Below are 26,283 nucleotides of genomic sequence, written 5' to 3' on the forward strand. Positions count from 1 at the left end.
TTGTAATGTAGAAACACTAATCAATGATTTTGGATATCGTAAAGTGTGTTCTAAATGGGCTCCAAAGCTAATTAACCAGGGATCATAAGGCCCAGAGGGTGGAAGTGTGCAATGACCTTTTGGCCAACTTTGAAGCCAACCCTGAGACGTTTTTGGAAAATGTCATTACAGAAGATGAGACCTGGGTAGTGGGCGACAGTGACACCTCCTCTCCGCTATGTACTCCTCATTACCTCTATATACTACTGATTTCATAGAGTGTCCCGACTTCCCCACGGGGTGATTGGGGCATTTATTAAGAATTTATTATTGGGGGCAAAATCACTACAAGCTCAGGGGTAAAAGCAGGATTTTTATGGGGGTCTCTCTCTCTCTCTCTCTCTCTATATATATATATATATGAATATATATATATATATATATATTCATAAAAATACCAGCAATCACTTTATTGCAGAGCCTTCCAAATGCTTGCTGGGGTGCTCACTTTGGGGTGTGGTACCCCTCCACATACTGTATATATACAAGAAATATCATTTGGACTGGGAGTGACACTTATTTATTGTATGTATATGTATATATATATATATGTATATTTGTATACACATACATACATATATGATATACACACATACTGTATATACATACACACATACATATGTCACACATACCTTACACACACACAAACATATGTCACATACATTACAAAAATCTTACCTTGCAGCAGATCTGACAGGGACAGGATCTAGCAGGCTGGCACCATGCTCTTAAGCCCTGCCCCCTCTCTGCAATTTTGCCGTGATTCGAGGGTCAACTGGGAGGGGGGTGGAGCCAAATGACTCGAATCTAATTAAATTGTGTCACATTGACCCGAGAATCGCGGCAATGGCGGGATTTAAGAACACGTTGCCTGCACTCTAGTCTGTCAGGGGGGATTTCTGGGTACTCAGAAACCCCCCCTGCATGCGTTACTGAAGCTGAACCAAATTTGAAAGACTTGGCTTCTCCCCTAGAATAAGAGTTCCAAACTAAAACACACTTATGTAAGAAATACGAGCGCATTTCATTAAACATAATATAGTTGACATGGTCCATGTTGCTGCAGAAAGCATGTTTTATAGGATTATTCAAGAGACCTATTAAAGGTTCTAGCCTCACACTAACATGTTACCTCTCTGAGCAGAGTCTTAATTTTATCCTGATATTTCTTCCTACATATTCAGCTCTGTCAAATTTAATATTTTTGGGGATTTTAATATAGAGAAGGAACACTTTACACAGCACACATATTATGCAGCGCTTTACAGAGAATATTTCATTCACATCAGTCCCTGCACTGGTGGATTTTATAATCCATAATCCCTACCACATGGACCCACACACACACACGTTATTTTTTTTGTCAGCAGGTTTTTTTGGAGTCTTGAGGAAACCCTAACACCCAGTGGAGACCCACACAAACACAAGGAAAACATAAAAACTCCACACAGATTGCCCGTGACCGGGAATTGAACTCATGACCTCAGTGCTGTAAAGCAGTAATGCTACCCATACACTAACCATGCTGCCCCTTTAAATGAGATTTGTTGCTGATACACCTCAGCAATGTTGTAAGAGATCCTAGGTGAGTCTAGCATGATCTTACATGACAGTTTTTACAAAGAAAAAACAACTGAAATGTAAGTGGTGACCACAGGTGCTACGTCAGACAAGCAAATGACGGGAATCATGTTTATCATGGACACTAGACATTCCAGTCATCTCCACGGATTGCTTCAACCCATTTCCTCTGTGTGAATTTACACTGACGCTTATTATTCATGTTGAGTAAGATAGAGAGAGAGGCATTCTGGGATACCTGGGGATGTTGTGCAGTATACCTTGAGAACCGCACCTGTCTGCTGAACTGAGGTCACAGGAAGTAGTCACCTCATCCCAGTAACAGATTTTAGTCAGAAGGTCAACACACAATAATCCCACCTCCACCAGTGATCCTGATTCAAATCTTCAACATAAAGTGATGTAATTTAGACTGATTTTATATTGGTACTAGCTGAAGTACCAGGCGTTGCCCGGGTTTAAATCTTCAAGTTAAGTTTTATTATGTGGTGTCATCCAAATCCATCTCGTGGGAGGCCCAGAACAGGCTCCTTGGGGCAAAGTTATCTGCCCAGTGTATATACCAACGGGAGTTCCGACAAGGATCTCAACCCCCTAGTATGTTTCCTGGAACTGTTACCACTCTGTGAAGTTTTCATCCAAATCCATCCAGTGGAAGACCCAGAACAGTCTCCCCAGGTCAAAGTTCTGCCCAGCGTACACCAAAGGGAGGTTCGACTGGGACCCTAACCACCCTAAAACCTGGCCAGGATCTAACTGGACCCCCTCACATTGGTTTCATCCCAATCGGTGCAGGGGTGTCCGAATGCATAACCGTACAGACAATAACACAAACAGACCAATGAATTTTATATGTAAGATTTGTTGCTATGTGGTCTAATAGCTTACTTTTTATACTAAGGAGCCTATTTACTAAGACTCCACATTCCATGGAGTTAATGTCACTCCTGCTTCGCCTGCTACCCGAGCTGGCTAATGCCGCTGCAACTAAAAATAGACCAGCCGAGGAGAGTGAACGTTGTCACCCCCTCGGCGGTAAAGAGACCCCTTTCCCCTGACAGCCCTGTGGGACTCACCATCTCCGGCCGGCAGCATCAGCGAGATTTTTGTTTTTAACAAACAGCCAAACTGACACAGCTGAAGTCCTGCTTCTCCAGTGAGGAGAAGCAGATACCGGCAGCTACAGGAGGCATTATCTGCGCTGGAGAAGACACCCGGCAGTGACATCTTCTCTTAGTAATACCTGGGACACTTAGAGCTGCCATAGGCGTCTATGGCAGCGCTAAGTGCCCCAGGTGCAGTGCGATATTGTAGCCTGCACTTGGCTGCAGGCAGAGAAAATCCCTTTAGTACATACTGAGAAGCGGTGTGTACAGGGATTTTCTCTGCCTTCAGCGTTTTCCCCCTTTTCTCCCCTTAGTAAATAGACGCCCAAATAAGTTTTCCCTATAGATTGTAAGCTTGCAAGCAGGGCCCTCTTACCTCTATGTCTGTCTGTTATTACCCTGTTCTATCAATGTTTCCAATTGTAAAGCGCAACGGAATATGCTGCGCTATATAAGAAACTGTTAATAAATAAATAAATAAAGTATGTAAGATTTGGCAGCTTTACCTTGAGAGTCGTAGAAGGTATTCGCCAACTAACAAACAAACCTCTCATGACAAACAGTATATGTCAGAAGTGAACATATTCATAGTGGTATTCCCAGAAAACAGAACAAGGAGACAAGGCTGTAACAGCCAGTGGGAGGTGGCGCCTATGTCAGCCGTCCAAAATTGTAATCCCTGGGGCTCAGCGGCTGCCCAATAACAGGGAAGGCTCCCCGCAATTTATCCAAGCCTTTCCTTTTGGTCCAAGCTCCTGGCTCCGTCATGATGTCGCAATGCAGCTGAGCATGTCCTTCACTTTGCCAGAGGAGCCCTCGGTGCCCCTAAATACATCAGTGAGAGAACAGACTAGGACACGTGCTATGGGGTAACCTGCTCCACAAAGTAGCCTCAAGTCTAAGTTATAATTGACCTGTGTTTCCTTGCAGTGCTGACTCCCATATTGGTCTGACCATTCATCACAGAGGGCAAAGGACCAGATCAGTGGCAAGTTGCCCCACACGCTGGTCTGTTTGATTACCGGGGTTGTGCCAATGAAACCCATTAGTATCAATATTTGAACAGTTATCTTGATGACATAGACAGAACAATTGCAAGATTGCAAAGTACATGGGCAGATTATATTTCCCAGTGTTATGTCCTTAGTGATTTTGTCTACATATTTTGTACACTATTTTACTTGCTGTTACATACAATTTCTCTCTCTCTCAAAAATAACGTGGCTATAGACTGGTGTGAAACTGTATCTACTACACCTACTACATATATTTGTTGCTCACACAGGGACTGAGTCAAAGTTGTACGCCAATCTCATTGCCGCTGTGTGATGCGATATGCTAATGCTGCAGGAGGCGTCTTGTTAAATAGACGCCTCCTGGCAGCTGCTCACGCCGCGTGAACGTCGGTCATCTGAGTAACCTGCTGCATCTTTGAAAAAAAGTTGACTAAAGGGTAAATGTAATAGCCTGTGACTAGCAGCCATTGGAGACTTTCTATCCAATGTTTTAAAGGGTCAATCATTTAAAAGGCAAAACCTGGTTGATTGATTGACTTTGTGCCCACAACTTCCGTCTTACTTGCATGCTCTTCTCTCCAGGTACTGTATATCTTCTTCTGATTCTTCATCTTAACCTTCCAGGCCAGGGGGCTTCTCGCTACACTTTGGGAAAGAGACGTTGTAAGGTTATGACTTGTCTGCCGAGCATTCGCAAATAAAAAATAAGCCCACCAAAATCACATCCTGCAGCAGGGCAAAATTCATCTGAATATTAGTAAGCCCAATGTCACTTGGCAGCTATGTGTTGATGGAGGAAGCACTCGCAGGCCAGTATGTACCACGTTGCATGTCGTATTTGCCCTCCCAGTTGAATATTGAAGTTCTACTTTAATCTTAGGCTTGATATAATAAAATTGCATAGCATATATAAATGGGAATTGTGACCAGACATCATCAGGAACAACCTATACAAAGCAGAAAAATTGCTATTACTGATCATTTTGATTTTTATGTGTATCACAGGAAATAATCCTCACTTTGATCTGGGAAATAACCTTGATTCCCAAGCATCGTCACACTGCAAGGTAAGTAAGTGTCTGTGCTAGACTGTCATTTGTAACCAGATATACGGACCATCACTGTCAGAACTAACTATGGAATGGCCAAATATGGAGAAAAATACAAGAATCAGACTGAGGAGTAACCAACAAGGCCTGTAATCTGCACATAGTATGGGGCTTGTTGTGTCTTTGCTAAACTAGACAGTGTAGGCTGGACCACACCTTCCAGGCAGCTGAGACTCTTTTCCTATAGTCTGTAATTACACTGCTGGGAGGAAATCATACAGACTATGGCCTATGCTCCACATTAATCACAGATCATACACAAGAGAGATGAAATGTAGAATCGGCATTCCAGTACAGCCCAGGCTACACTGTCAGCTGCAGGGTAGTAAGACCTGTGCTTACAAATGACCTCTCAGAGGGAAGCCTCATTGAATAACCACACCTGTTGAAGCAATCCGGGTGATTATTCAAAGACTTATTGCTGGTCATTCATGAAAACTAGCCTACAGATAGCTATAAATACAGAAAAGAAAATGGTACTTGTTAATTATATGGGCTCCTCAGCACTTGAATCCGAGGAGCTGCTGACAAAGGCCCTCATTCAGAGCCGTACGCTCTGAGCAGAGCGCACGCTCTGAATGAGGGCCGCCCTCCATAATTATGGAGCGTCCTCCTGGACGCTCGTATAGCTGTGGGTCACCACCCACAGCCTATACGAGCGTGCAGTTTGATGGCCGCGATGGTCGTGACCATCGCGACCATCGAAACTGCGAGCCGGAGCCTGCGGTTGAGGTTTTCAACCGCAAGGCCCGGAGTGATTTTGGCTCTATCAGAGCCAAAATCACTCCCACTGACATCACTAGTGATGTCAGTGGGCCGGCTTCTGACCGTAGGCGTTCCCTTGGGAACACCCCCGTCAGGGAGGCACGCCCCCGGCACACCCACCAAAGGGGGCGTGCTGTCAATCAACATCGACAGCACGCCCCCTTTGATCAGACACAACGAGCGAAGGAAAGTCCTTCGCTCGTCGCGTCTTGCGCATGCGCACGACGGAGCTCCCTCCATCGTGCGCATGCTCAGTGCAGACCATCGACCCACTTGCGAGCGGACAGCCGCTCGCGAGTGGGTCTGAATCAGGCCCAAAGTCTGCCCACCTTTCATGGCCAGGAATTTGACATCACGGAGCAAGTCAATTGCGGGCGATTTCCATCCAGACCAGTCTCTAAGGCCCTCCATGGCAATATATCCGCGCTGTGTTTCCTCGCACCCCATAGAGATTACGCAGTAAAAATAGCAAAGATTGTTTACCGTAATAATTCAAAAGTACCGAATATGTTTATTTACACCTTAGTTACTGAAGTTAAATCTGTGGAGTTTCATTTGCTAGGAAAACATTTAATCACAACCAAGGATTGTGTAGGAGGGTCAATTTCGACATTACTCTAATTTGTAAAACATTGAAAGTTTGAACAAAAATAAAAATGTTTTCCTGCAATTAAACATGAATATTCGCCATTGTCTTCCACCACAATATACATATTCCAGGAATAACTGGGGGGGGGGAAGACTTATCAGAGCTTGGAGAGAGATAAAATACCAACCAATCAGCTCTTGTCATATTTCAAACACAGATTGTAAAATTACAAGAGTAAAGCTGCATACACACACAACGATTTTGTTACCAACGATTTTCTGTCAGATTATCTGTCAGATTTTTTTTAAAGTGTATTGAACGATTTTTTGAGCTACTAACGATTTTTGTAACTTCCCTTAATGAAAATCGTTCAATTGGTCAGTCAGACTGAACTACAAATGGGAACGCGCATGATCGATAATCGGTCATCGTTATAACTCAGAAACTGAACGATTTTTCAACGATTGAACAATAATGACGTCGTTATAGTTAAATCGATAAAAAAATTTGTTACGTGTGTATGCACCTTTAGGAGCTGATTTGGTACTTTGTCTTTCTCCACTATAGCTCTCTCCAAGCTGTGATACATCTCACCCTATGTTCCTTTCCCACTGCAGGAAAGTAGGAGGTTAAATGCTGGTGAAGGAAGCAGAGATCCTGCTGAGGATGAGTCACACTTGTGTGTGACAGGAACACAGAGGAATGCCTCGTTCATATCTAGGCATGTAAGGAACCAGACTCCACGTGGGCAATGGGGAGCGTCCCGGCGAGTTTCAGGATCTATGAAGAACCCACTCAAGGGCGGCATCCGGAGAAAAGGAGAAACCACCTGGTATAGATTCAGCTGCACAAATAGCAGAGATAAGACAATCCTATAATCGGACACAAAGTAAAGTACAATAATAAAATAAACACACCAGCAGTGAATTCCAGGTAAAAGCAGGAGTCATTGGGGGAGATGTACTAAAGCTTGGAGAGAGAGTTAAAGTGCCAACCAACAAGATCATAGCTGTCATTTTACAGGTTAGAAATATCACAGTTAGGAGCTAATAGGTTGGTATTTTATCTCTCCAAGCTTTGATACATCTCCCTCATAGTCTCATTTAACTTAATAACTAAAAGAACATAAAAGAAATCAATTAACCCAGCAGTGGACAAGCATATAATATATTTCATATGCTTTTATATAAAGCTCACATACTTCAGACACCTGAAAATGACATTATAACCTGGCACCTAATGACAGAGCTTTCTATTTTCGCACCAGCTACAAAATTTCAGACTACTGGACGTCATACGTCGATAATGTTATAGACAAAGCAGTCTAGGTTATGTATAATCATTTCTGCAAACCAACCTGTGTGTCATATTTACTATGTTACTTCATTCAGATAAGCCAATGGCGGTGCCCAAGCTGGTCAGGAGGCCCCATTTACTAACACTGGTTTAGGTGTAGAAGTTGCGCTGAGTGATAGAAAACGGTCAGTACAAATTGCACATTAAGACAAATTAACAAACTGCAAAAATGGCGAGACCACAATGATCTCTTACGTGCACAAGTGACCCTACTTGTTTGCTAAGTGCATTGGAAATTGCTGCCTCACTCGCTGGTATTAGCTGGGCTCTCCTCCACGTACAATGTAAGCTTGCTCATGGGCAGGGCACTCCCTACCATTTTGTCTGCCCTTGTTTTCTGTATGCCCTGATCTTCCCTACTGTCCGTCGCTGCTGAGTACTGTGGTGCCTCCCACAACCACGATGATAATAACAAATGTCCCTAAAACATTCCTACAATACGGTTTGATTTAGAGTCATATATGGCTTCATTTACTGGTTCCCAAAATTTTTTGAATCACGGCGCCCAGAAGTATCAGCATTTTTTATGGCACCCCTAGGCCAAAAGTTTCTTTTTGAGAAATTATGCAAAAAATGTAAATGAAGTAAACGGTGATTACTGGTCACCCTAAGGCGGTTATGTGATGGTGGCCGGGCTGTGCTTCTGTTTGTCCACATATTTTAGGATTGTCAGCCACCAGCTCTGGTTTTACATATCACATGGACCACAGATAAATTGATTTGGTCTTTGACCACCAACCTGTGGCACTCCTGCAAGCGCCCAGTATGGGAACCACTGGTAACCTAATAATAAATGTGACTGGACAATGAGGCCGACACTTTACCATATCTAACTTTTCTGTGTTTTATCATATTCATTGTATCATGTTAAATGTCGGGTCTAGGTCAAGAAAAAGCACAATAATGATAAATTATAGCAGCTATTGCCACATCAAACATATAGTACAGTATATGTTTTATGCACTGACAATAGCATGTAGAGATCGGGCACACGTGGATTGTATAAAAATATTTTTATTCTTCATACAAAATATGCACTTCCAATTCGAGCAAATAACTTACCCCTATTTTTGTGTCTCTAAACCATAACTTTTATTATTTCTTATTAATATATTCAACTACTATAGAAGCAATAAAACAAAATATAAAAATATAGTAAGGCAAAGATAGGTGTGAGCTAAAAATAAATTAAACTGATGCCCGCAAGCAGCACTTATTGTTTATTCCTCCAATAATGTTTTGTCAATTTTAATGTAGATATAAGGTCACTTTAAATATAGTGCAGTCTTACGGTATAATTCACTGTCTGTTATACAGACAGTGAATTACACCAATGTTTGTATTTACAATATTTAAAAAGGGACCTTATGTGCGGGCATCTGTTTATTTTATTTTTAGATCACTCCTGTCTTTACCTTTCTCACTCAGGGCCTCATTCAGAGGTGGTCGGAGGATGCAAGCGGTCGCTCAGAAACTGGGCGGCCACTTGCATCCTGACCGCCCGCCTCTGTTGCGGTCGTTAGGCTGTGGGTTAACACCCACAGCCCTAACGACTGCTCGGGTGATGGTCGCGATGGTCAGAGACCATCGCGACCATCGGGGCTTACGACGAGACCCTAGGGTAGGGTCTCACTTGTCGTCAGCCCCGGTGAGCTTCTGGCTCTGTCTGAGCCGGAAGCTCTCCACTGACATCACTAGTGATGTCAGTGGGGCCTCCCCCAAATGGTAGGCGTTCCCATGGGAACGCCTCCGTTTGGGCTGCCACCCCCCCGGCCCGCCTTCCAAACGGGGCAAGCTGTCAATCAACATCGACAGCTCACCCCTTTGGATCGAGACCCGCTACGACCGGCGCTGTCGTGCGCATGCTCTGTGGGGGGCCATCGACCCGGTTCCGAGCGCATCGGCGCTAACTACCGGGTCTGAATGACCCCCTCAGCATTTTGTAATATTTTGCTTTATTGCTACTATAGCATTTACATGTGTGAGATAACAAAAGTTATATTTTAGATACACAAAAATAGGGGTAAAGTTATTCCTCCAAATTGGTAGTGCAAATTTTCTCTGAAGAATAATAATATTTTTAAGGCCCCTTGTGCCCTGTAAAAAAAAAAAAAAAAGAAGGAGGAGGAGGAGGAGGAGGAGGAGGAGGACTGACCTTTCTCTTTTATAAACAAAAATAAATAACAACCATCACATGATTTAGGCTTTATGAGCGCACCACTAAAGTATGAGACAACATCTACTAAACTAGATCACGGTGACCGTTCCTGCTGGTCCTAGCCTGCAATGTAAGAATCGCCCTGCCCAAAACACGTTCCATCATCACATCAAGCTCCGTTACAGCCCGAATCTTGTACATATAATTTATCAAATTGTGGCCTTTAAGTATGTATTAATAAAATAAATAAGTTATACCAAATGTGTAAATAATTAAAGTCTACTCTGGTCTTAAATTCTCTATTCTGAAGCTCAGAAAATTGACAATATTAGTCAAACATTTAGCAAATAAATTTGAATGTATGTGACAAATGTTTATTCTTAAAATTTTATTTCAGTGTCTGATCAGAGTAATCCAGTTTGGAGATTGTAAATACAACAGACAAAGCCGAGTGATAAGTTACATGTGCCCAATGTTAATAGAATTCAGCCGCAAACAGTAAATGAAGCCACTGGGGTTTTGTCTGTAGGGAAACCCATAGATTCAGCATATTACACTGAATCTATGGGATACAGCGTGTTACCTCAGGGTTTACAGCAGAGAGAAAATGCAGAATGATTAAATAGCTCCAATCGTGACAGCCAGAGCTTAACCCAGCGCCTTACCGAATATGCCCCTTACTCTTCAAAGAAAAGGTGGTTTTTTTGGAGAAGGGGATTTACAAAATTGGGAGTATTTTCTCTTATATCTTGCTCAGCACATAGGACTTCATGTCCTCTAAACGCAAAAATAAGTAAAGTAGGCTTAAACAGCTTTGCGCATTGTGCTCTCAGATGATAGGCTACTCGGTTATAAAAGTTGAAACCAAAATGTCAATCTCCAACTCCAAGATCCAGGACTTCATCTTCAATTCTATAGATGATACAACATGGAGCCAGCTATTCTGGAATGACCACCAATGACTTCAATGTGGTAAAAAGACTTTAATATAAATAAAGGACTGCAGACCGGCTCCCAGTGGTGGACAATGAGGAACACCGCTGATAGGTTCTACACTGAGGGGTAGATATTGTCCTTCTATAATATAGAATCTATCTTGAAAGATTTTATTCCCAGTGACTGAATCTGAATTCCTCTGCTGCGGCAAAGCTGGGCGCCAGAGCCTGCTCTACAGCGGAGGATGGGCGACACGCCCGTAGCGCGGTCACATTTTCGGATCTTTAGGAAGTCTTCTTGTCGGCCTCAAGTAAAGCATCCTTCAGTTTCCTGGTCATACCGGGGATTAGGCTCATGTGGTCTTCGGCACATTTGATCACACAGCTCTCCAGCTGAGCCCTCGCTTGTGCCTCTTTATTTCCGTAATCCAGTGAGTCCTTAGCTTTGTCATTACAGTGCATAGTACAGCGGCCCAGGCGATCCTAGAGGGTAAAGAGACCATCAGCATGAGTCAGCGCATTACCACAGAATAATCAACACTAATGGAGTCTTACATGTAATTGTGGGCCTGATACTCTTGTTGCTATTGATGGTATGCAGTGTGTATGCAGTGTGTATGCAGTGTGTATGCAGTGTGCATGCAGTGTGCATAACTTAGCGAAAGTTCACAATGCACTCGCTCGCTGCGCATAGACAGCCCAGCAGAGTGAGTGACCGGGGAAGCTGTTTGTAGGTGGTAACAGGGGCTGGCCATTAAAAACTGAGGAGTGGAGGTGCAAACGCAGGCGTGCCTGAGCATCTCAATGGCGTGTTAGAGGTGTGCATAATTAAAAGACGGCATCATAGTACACGTCACCTGGCTTGTTTCTACACTGAAGTGCTCACAGTGCTTACGGAAGGGTATAGTCAACCTCAAGCGCTGCGATAGCATCCGATGTACCGATGGTTGCATACACTTCCTGGACATGACGTGCACAAGTGGGCATCTTAAACCAGGCTGGTGGGCGTCTGCATACACTAAGTGATCGCCCTCTGAGAAATACTGGGTGTGCTAATGCATTACTGTGCGGTAGCACTGCCTACACAATTTGCATACACATTGTGCGAGCGGCTCTGAATCAGGCACTGTGTCTTATGAGACTAATGAATTCTGCTATCCCACCCAATCTGGGCTAAGTGCTGCTTACTGATGTGCTCCTGCTGTTCTCTGCTTGTTTCTAGTCACACTATGGTTTACCGTTACCTCACAGTCTTGATCTCACTCACCTACACTCGACCTCATACACAAGGTCGACAATGAAAAGGTTGACAATGATTTGATTGGCAACAGAAGGTCAACATGACAAAAGGTTGACATTACAGAAGGTCGCCAGCTTCAAAAGGTCAACATGGAAATGGCCGACACCTTTTTTTGTTTTAGGGTTAGGCACTAGGTTAGATTTAGAGTCAAGATCAGTGTTAGATAAACAAAACATATGTTGCTCAATTCCATGTCGACCTTTTGAGCCTGTCGATCTTCTGTACTGTCTAACATTTGTCATGTCAACTTTTTTTTCTCACATGTCGACATTTTGGTGTCAACCAAATAAATTAGTGTTGACCTTTTGTATCACACCCCTCCCCTTTGCTTTTCAGGTGCTCCCTAGAGAAGTAATGAGCGCTCGGCATGCAGTGCACAGTGATCGCCATGGCTGCCAATGGTTTGTATCCATCAGGTAGTAGCGCTTGGTGAAATACTGCACTGGGCGTCTCATGCCAAACATGGTTTATAGGTCGAAAGAGGAAGAGAAAAGGCAGGAGGTGAAGAAGACACAAGTACTTCAGGAGGCCACAAGTACATGCCAGCCTGGGAATGAGCTACCTGCAGCAGGATCTCATGTAAGGCAGCTTGGACTGGTGGTTGGAGATTCAGGACGGAGAAAGACAAGAGAGAGAACTAAGGAATAAAGTAGAGAGGGAGGAATACACCTAGGAGGCCATGGAGAGGTAAACAGGATGGGAGGGAGCCCAGCGTTATGATTAGTCCATATTTGAGAGCTGACTGAAAAGTAATGAGACTGCCTCTGTTTTTATGTCCCATAGGTAAGACGTGGCAAAGCTATGCTGGTTATTGTGAAGCTCATACATAGGATGCGTCTGAACCTGCGGTTGGACCGCCGTAGTCTTCTTTCTTTGGTCACAGCGAGTGGAAGATCTTCATATGTTTCATCATGGCAGATGAGGAAGACGTGTCTGTGAGATTACGTCAGATGAGTGAATGAATTTTGTGATAAACTTGGAAAAAGCCAAATGAAACTTATGAAATGGTACGGCAAGCATACGGTAAGCAGTGCTGGAAGCACTACAAAGAGGGTAAAATGCGAGTGAGTGAAGAATCGCGTTCTGGGAGATGATCGTCCGCGGTTACAGATGACAACATTGCCAAAGCTGCGGAGATGTTGCAAAATTAAATAAGGTTAACTTTACGCAAACTTTCGGCTACACTTGGCATCTCATTTGAATGGGTTCAGCATATTGTGACAAAGGGACCAAAAATGCATCGCGTGTGTGCCAGGTGGGTACCCAGAAACCTCACAGAAGAGCAGATGCGACGACAAGTTGACCCATGCAAAAACACTGTTCGAATGTCGGAGAGGATACCTGATTTCCTGACATCGATTGTGACGTGTGACGATTTGTGGATTCGTCATTATAATCTGGAATCCAAACAACAGTTCAGTGTATAGAAACACGAAAATTCGCCTCCGCCCAAAGCATTCTGTGTAATTCCTTTGGGGTGTAAAGTCATGCTTCTGCTGTTCTCTGATGCACATGGTATAATCCTACAGTACTGGGTTCCCCGTGAACACACAATCAATGGTGACTACTATGCAAACGTCCTGAAAACTCATTTGCGTGGAGCCATGAGGAAGAAAAGACCACAACTGCTGAAGAAACAGTGGTTTTTGCTCCAAGACAATGCCCGACCACATGTTGCTGATGTTGCATTGGCTGTAATTGACAGCACAGGAACATCCTCCATATAGCCCGGACTTAGCACCCTGTGATTTCTGGCCATTCCCAACCCTGAAAAAACAACTGCGTGGAAAGAAGTTCTCAACAGATGATGAAGTGAAAAATGCCGCAGCTGCAACACTAACAGTGATGTCACAAAACAGACTACTACACGTCTGCGAATCATTAGAAAAAATTTACTCAATGTGAAGGACACTACTTTGGAAAAGAAAAATGTTCAGATCCTGTGGAGTCATCTGTTTCTGAATAAAAAAAAAATCAGTCTCATTACTTTTCAAATCAGCCTTCGTAGATGATACAGGATTATGGAGAGCTCCTTACTTTCTATTGTCACTATTTATTTTTTTTTTTTTCAACAGCTTGTATAGTGTAGGTATATTAAGGGAGTGTGTGTTACCACAGTATATGTTCTTGATGGTCTTATTTTAAACGTGTAAAGTGTAAGTGCACAGCATGGTCATATGGTCTGCACAATACAGCAAATAATGTTTATTTGTCATATAGCATTTTTACACCAGTCTATAGAGTTTTATGCTGGAAGTTCCCTATACCAATGGCCTCTGTATGCAAATGTGAGAAACAGATTAAGAAGCCTATTAGTGGTATACACAGATGGCCCCTAACACTGTAGCTCTGAGAAGTGGATATAAAATATATTATCCTTTATTGTGCTCACGCACAACCATTACCACAAATCACCAATAGTTATTTTAATGACCCTAAGGTGTATTCATGCAATGTAACTTCATTCATGCAATGGCGATATAGGTTGGGGTGGAGGACTGCTGCCCTCTGCTGGTAATATGGGATATTACTATTAAGTTATATGGTTTTAAAAGGATTTGGAAGGAAATGCTTACAATCACCCTGGAAAGTGTACAACACTCACCTGAAACCTCTCCAGCTCATTGGTCACCAAACTTTGTGCTTGTGCAAGAGGAGTGTGGCAGCGTTCAATGCAGTTGTGCACCTGCTGCATAGAGGATCCCTCATTCTCACAGCATTGTGCACTACAGCGGAACATCTTCCCCTGCAAGTGGGAGGAAACACAGCAACACTGTTATATTATTATTATTCTATATTTATATGGCGCCACCACGTGTCCGTAGAGACATACAGAGAGAAGATAACTTAGGAAAACAACCAACTCAATATAAGAAAGAATAAACATATAAATGAAAGAGTGTAAAAACAGTGACAGCTAAACAACATCACTTAATGGCCGAGTTCCCCGGAGTGGACAGAAAGGATCATAGACATTGGGCCGTATTCATATGCCTGAGAAAAGGCGAGATCGGTGATACTTTTTCGCCGATGACGAAATTTCGCCAATCTGAACTTATCCCCGTATTAAATTCTTCTGACTTTTCGCCGGCGCGGAAAGTCAGTCTTTCGTTCTCAGCGATAAAGTATCACCTATGAATAGGTGTCGAATAAAAGTGCAGAATTGGGGTTTTGGGGTCCAAACTTCCAGAAACCACCCAGCACCCATTGGACTGTCACCCAAAGGGTAAACAGTCAAAAAAAATGCAAAAAGTTACCCAAAACACCCCAAAAAAGTACTTTTATTTTGGGGGTGAAAAAAAAACAAAAATTGGGGGACAAACTTCTAAACTAGTGAAATAGAATCAGGGCGGGTCCCCAAGTATGCGCCAGGTGTTTTTTTTAGTTTGCAGGTGGTTGCGGCAGGTGGATTTTTCACTTTTTTTTTTTTTTTTTTCACCCCCACTGTCGCTATGCGGGTCTCGCGCATGCGCACGACGGAGCTTCCTCCGTCGTGCGCATGCGCATTAGGGCACCATCGACCCGCTTGCGATCGGGTCTGAATTAGGCCCTGTGCTTCCTTTTTTCTTCTCATAGTATCCATGTGTATAGCCGGTCAGAGCATTAGAACAATTATAGGACTCCACAAACTTGTAGCCAACTAAAACATAGGAACATGTGAGGCTGTCAGTGAGCACTGGGAGGTACATTCAAATTTCCCCTCAGTATGTGCACAGTAAACGTGAGTCCTGATTGAGTAGAAGTAGCGGCCAATCCAATTCCCCCGTCTTCAATATTTCAACAGCATGGACACGTTGCGTTCACCAGTGAGGACAATGTCATCTTCTCCCTGTGGTCAGGGCTTCCTAACCTGTGGCTGCATTCAAGAAGAATAAAATGGGGCTCACCAGGATGAATCCCAATGTTAATGGGACAGGGGGTTTAAAAAGCAAAGGTTATCTAAATGGGGATGGCACCCTGAATTCTTATTTGCAACTTGTACATCATCAGCCATATCTTTATCCCAGTAACAATAATGGGTGGGTGCAGTAGGGTGCTGGGTAGAGAGTGATGGGGGACCTTGACCAGTGAGACGAGTAAGACCAAACAAGGTTACAGCACTAAAAGAAATATATATGACCTGCACCCTCCTGCCACAACTCCTGAATACACGCAGCATCTTTTCAAAGGTTACCCATATAGCCAATAATAAAACGCCAAGCGACCTTCACTATTTGACAAGCAGACTGATCAGAGTTCACTAGTTTCACTGACTGACGCCAGATGTTTACACTGACATTTGCTAATATTCCAACTACTGAATAAGGTTCAGGTTGTCAGATTGGGAAGGGTGGGGGGAGGGAGGAGATTAAAAATATAAAAGGCATAGCAGAATGGGAACAATCAGGATACACGCATTATAAACATTACTTTCTTTTTAATGTACCCATTTTTAATTCTGTTTTGGCTGAAATAAAATGGTCACTCTTTACCTATTACACTATCCATGGCCAAGCTCTTATTTCATGGTTACGAACTGGATGATATGTCCACACTGATTAGAAATATATAAAGCCTATAGCTGCATACACACACAACGATTTTTTGAACGATTATCGTGAAACGATATTGTTTAACGATAATCGTTTGCAAAAATCGTTCACTTTCTGAGTCAAACGATGAACGATTTTCATTCATGCGCATTCACGTTTGTCGTTTGTAGTTCAGTCAGACTTGTCAACTCAACAATTCTCAGTAAGGGAATATGCAAAAATCGTTAGTAGTTCTAAAAAATCGTTCATTACATTTAAATGAACATAGTAAATGAACAACTTTAGTAAACGATTTTAGTTCATTTTTTCAAGGGAGAAAATAGTTTACTAAAATCGTTCATTAACTAAATCATTGTGTATGCATGCAGCTTTATGGAGCATACACACGGTCAGATTTGTCAGACTTGTCAGATTTGTCAGATGAACGATTGAACGATTAAACGATTTGAACGATTTGAACGATTTTACCAAAGTTCTGAACGATTTGAACGATTGAACGATTTTTGACTGCATTAAAATGAATGGAATCGTCCAAGTCTGACTGCAAACACATCAGATGTCAGAAATCGTTATCTGACCATCGGGAACGCGCATCGTTGATCGTCCATCGTTCAGGCATGTCAGATATGAACGATTTTCCTTCAGATATGAACGACTGAACGATTTTTAAATCGTTATCGTTCATATCTGAAGGAAAAATCTGACCGTGTGTATGCACCATTACAGATCATCTCACGCTATATGGCTTTCTGGTATGAGTCCACTCTACTGATTTGTGCACTACTAACAATCTGTTTTAAATACTACTAAGTACACGCCTCGTCTTCCTATTCCTTAGATATTTTTGAATGACTGCCACCGTGTGGCCATAGTGGTACTGCAATTTTTTATTTGTTTGTATTTTTTTCCCCAATAAATACCCCTTGGTTGTACAGCCACGGAAACCTGTTCCACTTGCATCTGAAGTAAATATGCTATTATATAGAACACCTCTGTATTAATCAATGGACATTCATTGAGCGTTTCATTACACTGTCCGCTATTATAATAACCAATGCTATGATTTAGGTTTTACTCATCTGGAAGAGGTTTTTTTTAATTTTTCTAGAAGGGCATTTACTTTCATTTTATTGGCCTACATATTGTTCATAGAATATAGCACAAATCATCTTGATATTTTGATGAATAATGTTTCGATAAATTGTTATTTAGTACCAAGAGGAGGTGCAGACTTACTGAGGCAAATTTAAAGATTATCCATAAACCTCAATATCCCGCATCCCCCACTGGTGAATTATTATTTGAGAAAAATACTAAAACGTAATAAAAAGATTAACTCTATGGCATATAAACTAGAGACAGTCCCGATCCTCCAATTACTGCAACAAGGAGTCATTTTAGAAAAAGTAAAATGGAGAAATTGTAATTAACAAAAAGCATAGCCCAGAAGTGACAGGAGACGAGACACTATTACTCTTGCCATCTAGACCATCCACATGGCTAATGGTCACACACTGTGTATATAGATGTACTTGCCAAAGTGCGTAACTTGTCACACGCATATCTCCATTCTGCTGTCAGTAAATGACCACCACGTTCATCATTCAGAAACACACTGAACCAGTGGTTCCCAAACTTTTTTGAAACACGGCGCCCTAGTGTATCAGCATTGTTTTCACGGCACCCCTAAGCCAAAAGTTGGTTATTGAGAAATTCCGAAAAAAAAATGGAAAGTATAAAGTGAAGTATATTGTGCTTACCTGTCATCCCTAGGTTCTGTTATGTGGTGGTGGACAGGTTTGTGCTTCTGTTTGTCCACATATTTACATTACATTGACCGTAAATAATTTGATTTGGTGCTGGACCACCAACAAGAGGCACCCCTGCTAGTGTCCCGAGGCACCCCAGGGTGCCACGGTGTACAGTTTGGGAACCACTGCACTGAACAAAAATTCAGAGGGGGAGGTGTATCAAACCTTCTAAAGAGGATAAGTGTTGGTGTTGACCATAGCAACCAAGCTATCATTTATCTAGTAAACTCTATAAAATGATAACTACAAGCTGATTGGTTGCTATGGCCAAAACATCAACTTAACCTCATTAGAAGGTTTGATACATCTTGAGGTAAATGTTTTAAAGGATAACCAATGACAAGTGAAATAATGATTACACTGTATCTGCTTTGTACAATAGTGAGAATAGATAAGCCTGAGGAGATGGGAGCCATGCATTCCCCCTATACCAGTGATGGGCACAGACTATATACACATAATGCTGAGACTCAGGCTCCCACCTGCATTTTCCTTATGTTCTCTCTCTCCAGGTTTTTCACCATGGAATCCACTGCATTCTGCAGGCGGCTCTGATACTCCTCTGCCATGTCTCCCCACCGCCAGCATGCGCTCCAAGGGCATGGATGGAGCCGCTCTTCCGCCCTCACTCAACGTCACATCCGGAAACGAAGACCAAGCACGGAGCGTGCGGCTGTCATCTTTGCTGTTGGCATAACGGCATTTCTCTTTAGGGACTATCACTGGCAAAACTATAATAACCCTACCACCATATTAACCGCACTGAAGGCTTGCCAGCCTTTATGCCGGCTTTCAGCATTATATAAACCATATGTATAATTAGATAAAAGAGTTAAAATATTACATAAATCAATTCAAATTATACACGGTCGGTGTGTACACACTGTTGTTGGAACACGTTCTTATAGTATTACAGTGTGACTCGGTTTTGCCCAATACAAAGATGGCTGCTGTGGCATAGCAGGGAGCAGTCCCCCGCCCTTTCCGCTTTCGCCTACGTCACTACCGTGCGACTTCCGTAGTCAGAAGGCGGCAGCAGCAGTAGCGTTGTGTGATCGGAGCCGGCGACGCTGCACGCGGAGGGAAGATGAGCAAAGCGCACCCGCCCGAGCTGAAGAAGTGAGAGCCCCGGGTGCGGGATGGGATGGGGGAGGCTGGCTGTACCCCTACCACTATGTACGGACTCATATCCATGTACTACAAGTCTCAGCATGGCTTGAAGGGCACCCCGAGGCCTCTATCCCCATAGCAGCTGGGGGAGCACCGGCTCTCCCTGGTGTTATATGTAACTTAACTGGGCCCAGCCTTTATTACCAGCAGCCAGTGCCCCTGCTGGGTTTATGTTGTGCTCGGTAAAAAGGAGCCCACTATACATATTGCAGTAGGTGAGATGATGTGGGGATTGGCATGCCAGCACATGGAGGAGATTAGTGTGTGGTGCAATGTGCTGCCATTTGCGCAAGCGCATCTCTTGTTCCTGGTAACCCTGAGGCTTGTTGTGCTGCCACTGCCTGAACGCAGGGCCCTCCGGGGGCCAATGGCAGTAGCCGCTCTGATCAAGGACAATATTTGCTAAATTATTACAAAGTACAAACCAAAACTGTTTTGCAGGATGAGATTATTTAGAAGTGTACATGGTGCATATACAGATTCCCTCCCTGCAACATTTTATTTGCCAGAAAGGCCTCTAGCTCGCTGCCATCTGAGGTGCCTGAGGTTGTGTGTAGTCCCAGTATAGCTTAATGGGCCACACTTTGCACCCCCTGACTTAGGGCGGTATTCAATTAGTTTTGCACCCGTGTTAAAGTTTTGGCTGCCGTATTTATCACCTAAATTGGGCTGTGGAAACTTTATCGTGGGCATCCCCACTATTCGCTGTATTCAATTCCAAAAGATGCAAAAATGACGACGCGACGTCAGGACAGCTGGAAAGTGGTGTCAGAACCGGGGAAATCAGCCTGTATCCCCCAAAAAGATACAGAAACATTGGGGAACAATGTAGTAGTGCCTGATTAGTACTAAAAAAAACTGTTTGGGGTACTAAAGTTGTTACAATTGTCACTAGCGTCTTTGCACAAGTGGTGAAGAATTGCATAAAGCAGTATTTTTGGGGGGAAAATAACAAGTAGTCCTGGCAAATTTTGGGTACCTGAAAATGGGTGCAAGCATCTTTAAATGTCTCTAAAGTGAAGTTTTAATAAAAGCACCTGCACTCCCCAAAACAGTTGGCCCCTTCTAAGAGCATCCCCAGAACCTTATTTCGCGAGTTTTTGAATTTGTCCCCCCACTTTGTGCTTTTTTGCTCCCAAAAAAGTACTTTTTTGGGGTGTTCCTTGCTTTTTTTTTCAGAATTTTTTTGATGCAGTTGTCCTTTGGGGGGGCTGTCCCAAGGGTTCCGAGTGTTTTCCCCACCTTTGCACCCCAAATAAAAAAAAAATGCACTTTTCTCCTGCTATTCAGAGGCGGCTCTTTTTCGCCTATTACATTGCACTGACTTTCCGAGTATGCGAAAAGCAGGTGGAATTGAAGATCAGTTTCCGACAGGCAAAAAGACTCAATCGGCGATACTTTTTCGTGGATCTCGGCTTTTCGAGTCTAATTGAATATGGTCCTTAATGTTTATAGGAATGGAGAGGTGATCCTTAAATGTTTTATCGTTCTCATCCTGCAGCCCTATAGAGTTATCTGGCAGCCTGTAAAGCTAGGTGCTGAGCGTTCCTTCTGCATTTTGTCCAAAGGCCATAATGTGAATGCACATCTTGAAATGTACTTGGCGGAGCCGACTGAAACCTTCTAGGTCTCTAGGTTTTGCAGTTTGTAAATGATCTTTATAGCATTTGTTCTGCTAAACATGTCTTTACTGTACTTGTATTACTTTTGTTTTCCTAACTAATTTCAGATTTAATATTTGTGTTTTAGGTTCATGGACAAGAAGTTATCATGTGAGTATTGTTAGTGTTATGTTACAGTATTCTGTATTTATAAAGCTCCAACTCTTACATCGCATTGTAATATCGAGGGGATCATGAAACAGAAGGTGATAATGGCAGTAATATTGTTGATGGAAACCCATTGCTTGCCATTCTGCGCTATGTTACTATTCGACTTTCTACGAGCTGACTCATCTTTGAGTTTGTTTACCGTATACACTCGAGTATAAGTCGACCCGAATATAAGCCGAGGTACCTAATTTTACCAAAACTGGGAAAATTTATTGACTCGAGTATAAGCTTAGGGTGGGAAATGCAGCAGCTACTGGTAGTAATCCCACCCTGGTACTGGCCCCAGTAGTAATCCAACCCCCCCCCCCCCCTGGTAGTGCCCCTTAGTAATATTTCCCCCCCGCCCCCCTGGTAGCGCCCCCAGTAGTAGTAACCCCCCCCCTGGTAGCGCCCCCAGTAGTAGTAACCCCCCCCCCTGGTAGCGCCCCCAGTAGTAGTAACCCCCCCCCCTGGTAGCGCCCCCAGTAGTAGTAACCCCCCCCTGGTAGCACCCCCAGTAGTAGTAACCCCCCCCCCTGGTAGCGCCCCCAGTAGTAGTAACCCCCCCCCCCTGGTAGCGCCCCCAGTAGTAGTAACCCCCCCCCTGGTAGTGCCCCCAGTAGTAGCAACCCCCCCCCTGGTAGTGCCCCCAGTAGTAGCAACCCCCCCCCTGGTAGTGCCCCCAGTAGTAGTAACCCCCCCCCCTGGTAGTGCCCCCAGTAGTAGTACACCCCTTCCCCCCCCGGTAGTGCCCCCAGTAGTAGTACACCCCTTCCCCCCCCGGTAGTGCCCCCAGTAGTAGTACACCCCACCCACCCACCCCCCCTGGTAGTGCCCCCAGTAGTAGTAACCCCCCCCCCTGGTAGTGCCCCCAGTAGTAGTAACCCCCCCCCCCCCTGGTAGTGCCCCCAGTAGTAGTAACCCCCCCCCCCCTGGTAGTGCCCCCAGTAGTAGTAACCCCCCCCCCCCCCTGGTAGTGCCCCCAGTAGTAGTAACCCCCCCCCTGGTAGTGCCCCCAGTAGTAGTAACCCCCCCCCCTGGTAGTGCCCCCAGTAGTAGTACACCCCACCCCCCCCGGTAGTGCCCCCAGTAGTAGTACACCCCCCGTGCCCCCAGTAGTAGTACACCCCCCCCCTGGTAATGCCCCCAGTAGTAGTACACCCCCCCCCTGGTAGTGCCCCCAGTAGTAATAAACCCCCCCCCCCCCTGGTAGTGCCCCCAGTAGTAGTAAACCCCTACCCCCCCCTGGTAGCGCCCCCAGTAGTAGTAACCCCCCCCTGGTAGCGCCCCCAGTAGTAGTTACCCCCCCCCCTCCTGGTAGTGCCACCAGTAGTAGTAACCCCCCCCCCTGGTAGTGCCCTCAGTAGTAGTAACCCCCCCCCCCCCCCTGGTAGTGCCCCCAGTAGTAGTAAACCCCTACCCCCCCCGGTAGTGCCCCCAGTAGTAGTACTAAACCCTAACCCCCCCCCCCCCGGTAGTGCCCCCAGAAGTAGTAACCCCCCCCCTGGTAGTGCCCCCAGTAGTAGTAACCCCCCCCCTGGTAGTGCCCCCAGTAGTAGTAACCCCCCCCCTGGTAGTGCCCCCAGTAGTAGTAACCCCCCCCCCTGGTAGTGCCCCCAGTAGTAGTAACCCCCCCCCCCTGGTAGTGCCCCCAGTAGTAGTAACCCCCCCCCCTGGTAGTGCCCCCAGTAGTAGTAACCCCCCCCCCCTGGTAGTGCCCCCAGTAGTAGTAACCCCCCCCCTGGTAGTGCCCCCAGTAGTAGTAACCCCCCCCCCTGGTAGTGCCCCCAGTAGTAGTAACCCCCCCCCCCCCGGTAGTGCCCCCAGTAGTAGTACACCCCCCCCCCCCCCCGGTAGTGCCCCCAGTAGTAGTACACCCCCCCCCCCCTGGTAGTGCCCCCAGTAGTAGTACACCCCCCCCCCCCCCCTGGTAGTGCCCCCAGTAGTAGTACACCCCCCCCCTGGTAGTGCCCCCAGTAGTAGTACACCCCCCCCCCTGGTAGTGCCCCCAGTAGTAGTAAACCCCCCCCCCCCTGGTAGTGCCCCCAGCAGTAGTAACCCCCCCCTGGTAGCGCCCCCAGTAGTAGTAACCCCCCCCCCCTGGTAGCGCCCCCAGTAGTAGTAACCCCCCCCCCCCTGGTAGCGCCCCCAGTAGTAGTAACCCCCCCCTGGTAGCGCCCCCAGTAGTAGTAACCCCCCCCTGGTAGCGCCCCCAGTAGTAGTTACCCCCCCTGGTAGTGCCCCCAGTAGTAGTAACCCCCCCCCCTGGTAGTGCCCCCAGTAGTAGTAACCCCCCCTGGTAGTGCCCCCAGTAGTAGTAACCCCCCCCTGGTAGTGCCCCCAGTAGTAGTAACCCCCCCCTGGTAGTGCCCCCAGTAGTAGTAACCCCCCCCTGGTAGTGCCCCCAGTAGTAGTAACCCCCCCCCTGGTAGTGCCCCCAGTAGTAGTAACCCCCCCCTGGTAGTGCCCCCAGTAGTAGTAACCCCCCCCTCCTGGTAGTGCCCCCAGTAGTAGTAACCCCCCCCCTCCTGGTAGTGCCCCCAGTAGTAGTAACCCCCCCCCTCCTGGTAGTGCCCCCAGTAGTAGTAACCCCCCCCCTCCTGGTAGTGCCCCCAGTAGTAGTAACCCCCCCCCTCCTGGTAGTGCCCCCAGTAGTAGTAACCCCCCCCCCTCCTGGTAGTGCCCCCAGTAGTAGTAACCCCCCCCCTCCTGGTAGTGCCCCCAGTAGTAGTAACCCCCCCCCTCCTGGTAGTGCCCCCAGTAGTAGTAACCCCCCCCCTCCTGGTAGTGCCCCCAGTAGTAGTAACCCCCCCCCTCCTGGTAGTGCCCCCAGTAGTAGTAACCCCCCCCCTCCTGGTAGTGCCCCCAGTAGTAGTAACCCCCCCCCTCCTGGTAGTGCCCCCAGTAGTAGTAACCCCCCCCCTCCTGGTAGTGCCCCCAGTAGTAGTAACCCCCCCCCTCCTGGTAGTGCCCCCAGTAGTAGTAACCCCCCCCCTCCTGGTAGTGCCCCCAGTAGTAGTAACCCCCCCCCCTGGTAGTGCCCCCAGTAGTAGTAACCCCCCCCCCCTGGTAGTGCCCCCAATAGTAGTAAACCCCTACCCCCCCCGGTAGTGCCCCCAGTAGTAGTACTAAACCCTAACCCCCCCCCCCCCCGGTAGTGCCCCCAGTAGTAGTACACCCCCCCCCCCTGGTAGTGCCCCCAGTAGTAGTACCCCCAGTAGCAGTACCCCCCCCCCCCCTGGTAGTGCCCCCAGTAGTAGTACACACACCCCCCCCTGGTAGTGCCCCCAGTAGTAGTACACACCCCCCCCCCTGGTAGTGCCCCCAGTAGTAGTACACCCCCCCCCCCCTGGTAGTGCCCCCAGTAGTAGTAAACCCCCCCCCCCCCCCTGGTAGTGCCCCCAGTAGTAGTAACCCCCCCCCTGGTAGTGCCCCCAGTAGTAGTACACCCCCCCCCCCCCCTGGTAGTGCCCCCAGTAGTAGTACACCCCCCCCCCCCCCCCTGGTAGTGCCCCCAGTAGTAGTACACCCCCCCCCCCCTGGTAGTGCCCCCAGTAGTAGTACACCCCCCCCCCCCTGGTAGTGCCCCCAGTAGTAGTAAACCCCTCCTCGTAGTGCCCGCTGGTCCTGGAGCTTAACTCGAATATAAGCCGGGGGGGGGCTTTTTCAGCACAATTTTTGTGCTGAAAAACTCTGCTTATACTCGAGTATATACGGTACTTTCATTTTTATTGTGTTGTATCATTTTTTTAATTGGAACTATGTATGTTATCTCTTCATGGCACATTACTTTCATGGGTGTTAATAGGACATTTTAAAGAATGTGTTCACAATACATCATGATATATATCATATCACAGCTTTCCATGAAGATAGATATGTGCCTGTTGTGTAAAGTGTTTTTTTTTTTTTTTTTTTGCAGTAAAACTAAATGGTGGTAGACATGTCCAAGGAATTCTACGAGGATTTGATCCATTCATGAACCTGGTGGTAGACGAGTGCACAGAGGTCTCAGGAAGCGGACACCAAAACACCATTGGCATGGTAGTAAGTATGATCCTAGGAACCCATTATCTGACTGCTGGAGAAATGATCAGCAGATGTGTTGGTCCCTGTTGTATAACAAAAAAAGAAAAGTGGCCGTTACTTGAAGCCCCATCTTCAGGGCAGGAAGACTTGGTCCACACTATTCCTTCCCATATAGCTGAGAATTGGACAATCCATTTAAATGAAAATCCTGTTTGAGTAATCTGGACACAATCCTGCTCACGCTGTATTCAATTCTGTATCTCCAGGTTATACGAGGGAACAGCATTATAATGTTGGAAGCATTGGAAAGAGTATAATACTGCCAAGATGGACTGACCAAACCCGTTACTAGTTCCCTACCCTCCACGATTCTGTGGAAGACTAGCACCTAGACGCGTGACCTACTCCTTACTTGTGTTGTGTATTGTCTTTTCTCATTTGTATTAAAAGTTTTCAGTTAAATGGATGTTGGTGTTTGATTTTTGCAATTACATTTGGCAAATGCTCAAATAGAGCTTTTAACATCTAGCTCAGTGGTCCCAAACTGTGCCGTGGCACCCTGGGGTGCCTCAGGTTGGTGGTCCAGCACTAAATCAAATTCTTTATGGTCAATGTAATGTAAATATGTGGGTAAACGGAAGCACAAACCTGTCCACCACTACTGTATACAGTATAACTAAACCTAAGGATGACAGGTAAGCACAATTTACTTCACTGTAGTACTTTTAGCTTAGGGGTGCTATGAAAACAATGCTGATACTCTAGGGCGCCATGATTTAAAAAAGTTTGGGAACCACTGATCTAGCTGATGCACTGCAGTTATTTTATCACAAGAACTGACCGTGTTGTGGTCTTCTGTGTGTTGGGCAGTAATTTATTGCCACCTGCTGAATACTGTAATGAAGTTTAACATTAAGCAAAATTTATGTAGGAGATGCTGCCTCTATTGACTCTTTATCAGGAAACAATCCCACTA

The 26,283-nt window shown here is 45.6% G+C and overlaps 2 protein-coding genes across 2 annotated transcripts; one reads left to right on the top strand and one right to left on the bottom strand.

The window, feature by feature from the left end:
* Positions 1 to 10,090: 10,090 nt before the first annotated feature.
* TIMCC (TIM double twin CX3C motif chaperone) lies at positions 10,091 to 18,987 on the bottom strand. Its single transcript, XM_088470882.1, has 3 exons — positions 18,780 to 18,987; positions 14,560 to 14,700; positions 10,091 to 11,137 (listed from the first exon to the last, which is right to left on the bottom strand). The coding sequence occupies exons 1-3, from the start codon at positions 18,864 to 18,866 to the stop codon at positions 10,940 to 10,942; spliced, it is 426 nt and encodes a 141-aa protein (XP_088327008.1). The 5' UTR covers positions 18,867 to 18,987; the 3' UTR covers positions 10,091 to 10,939.
* A 296-nt stretch (positions 18,988 to 19,283) lies between these two features.
* On the top strand, positions 19,284 to 25,769 carry SNRPG (small nuclear ribonucleoprotein polypeptide G). Its single transcript, XM_088470883.1, has 4 exons — positions 19,284 to 19,416; positions 21,217 to 21,239; positions 25,201 to 25,325; positions 25,574 to 25,769. The coding sequence occupies exons 1-4, from the start codon at positions 19,385 to 19,387 to the stop codon at positions 25,622 to 25,624; spliced, it is 231 nt and encodes a 76-aa protein (XP_088327009.1). The 5' UTR covers positions 19,284 to 19,384; the 3' UTR covers positions 25,625 to 25,769.
* The last annotated feature ends 514 nt before the right edge of the window (positions 25,770 to 26,283 follow it).

The sequence above is a fragment of the Taudactylus pleione genome, unplaced genomic scaffold, assembly GCF_031769625.1.
Source record: "Taudactylus pleione unplaced genomic scaffold, aTauple2 ptg000105l, whole genome shotgun sequence".
NCBI classification, from domain to species: Eukaryota; Metazoa; Chordata; class Amphibia; order Anura; family Myobatrachidae; genus Taudactylus; species Taudactylus pleione.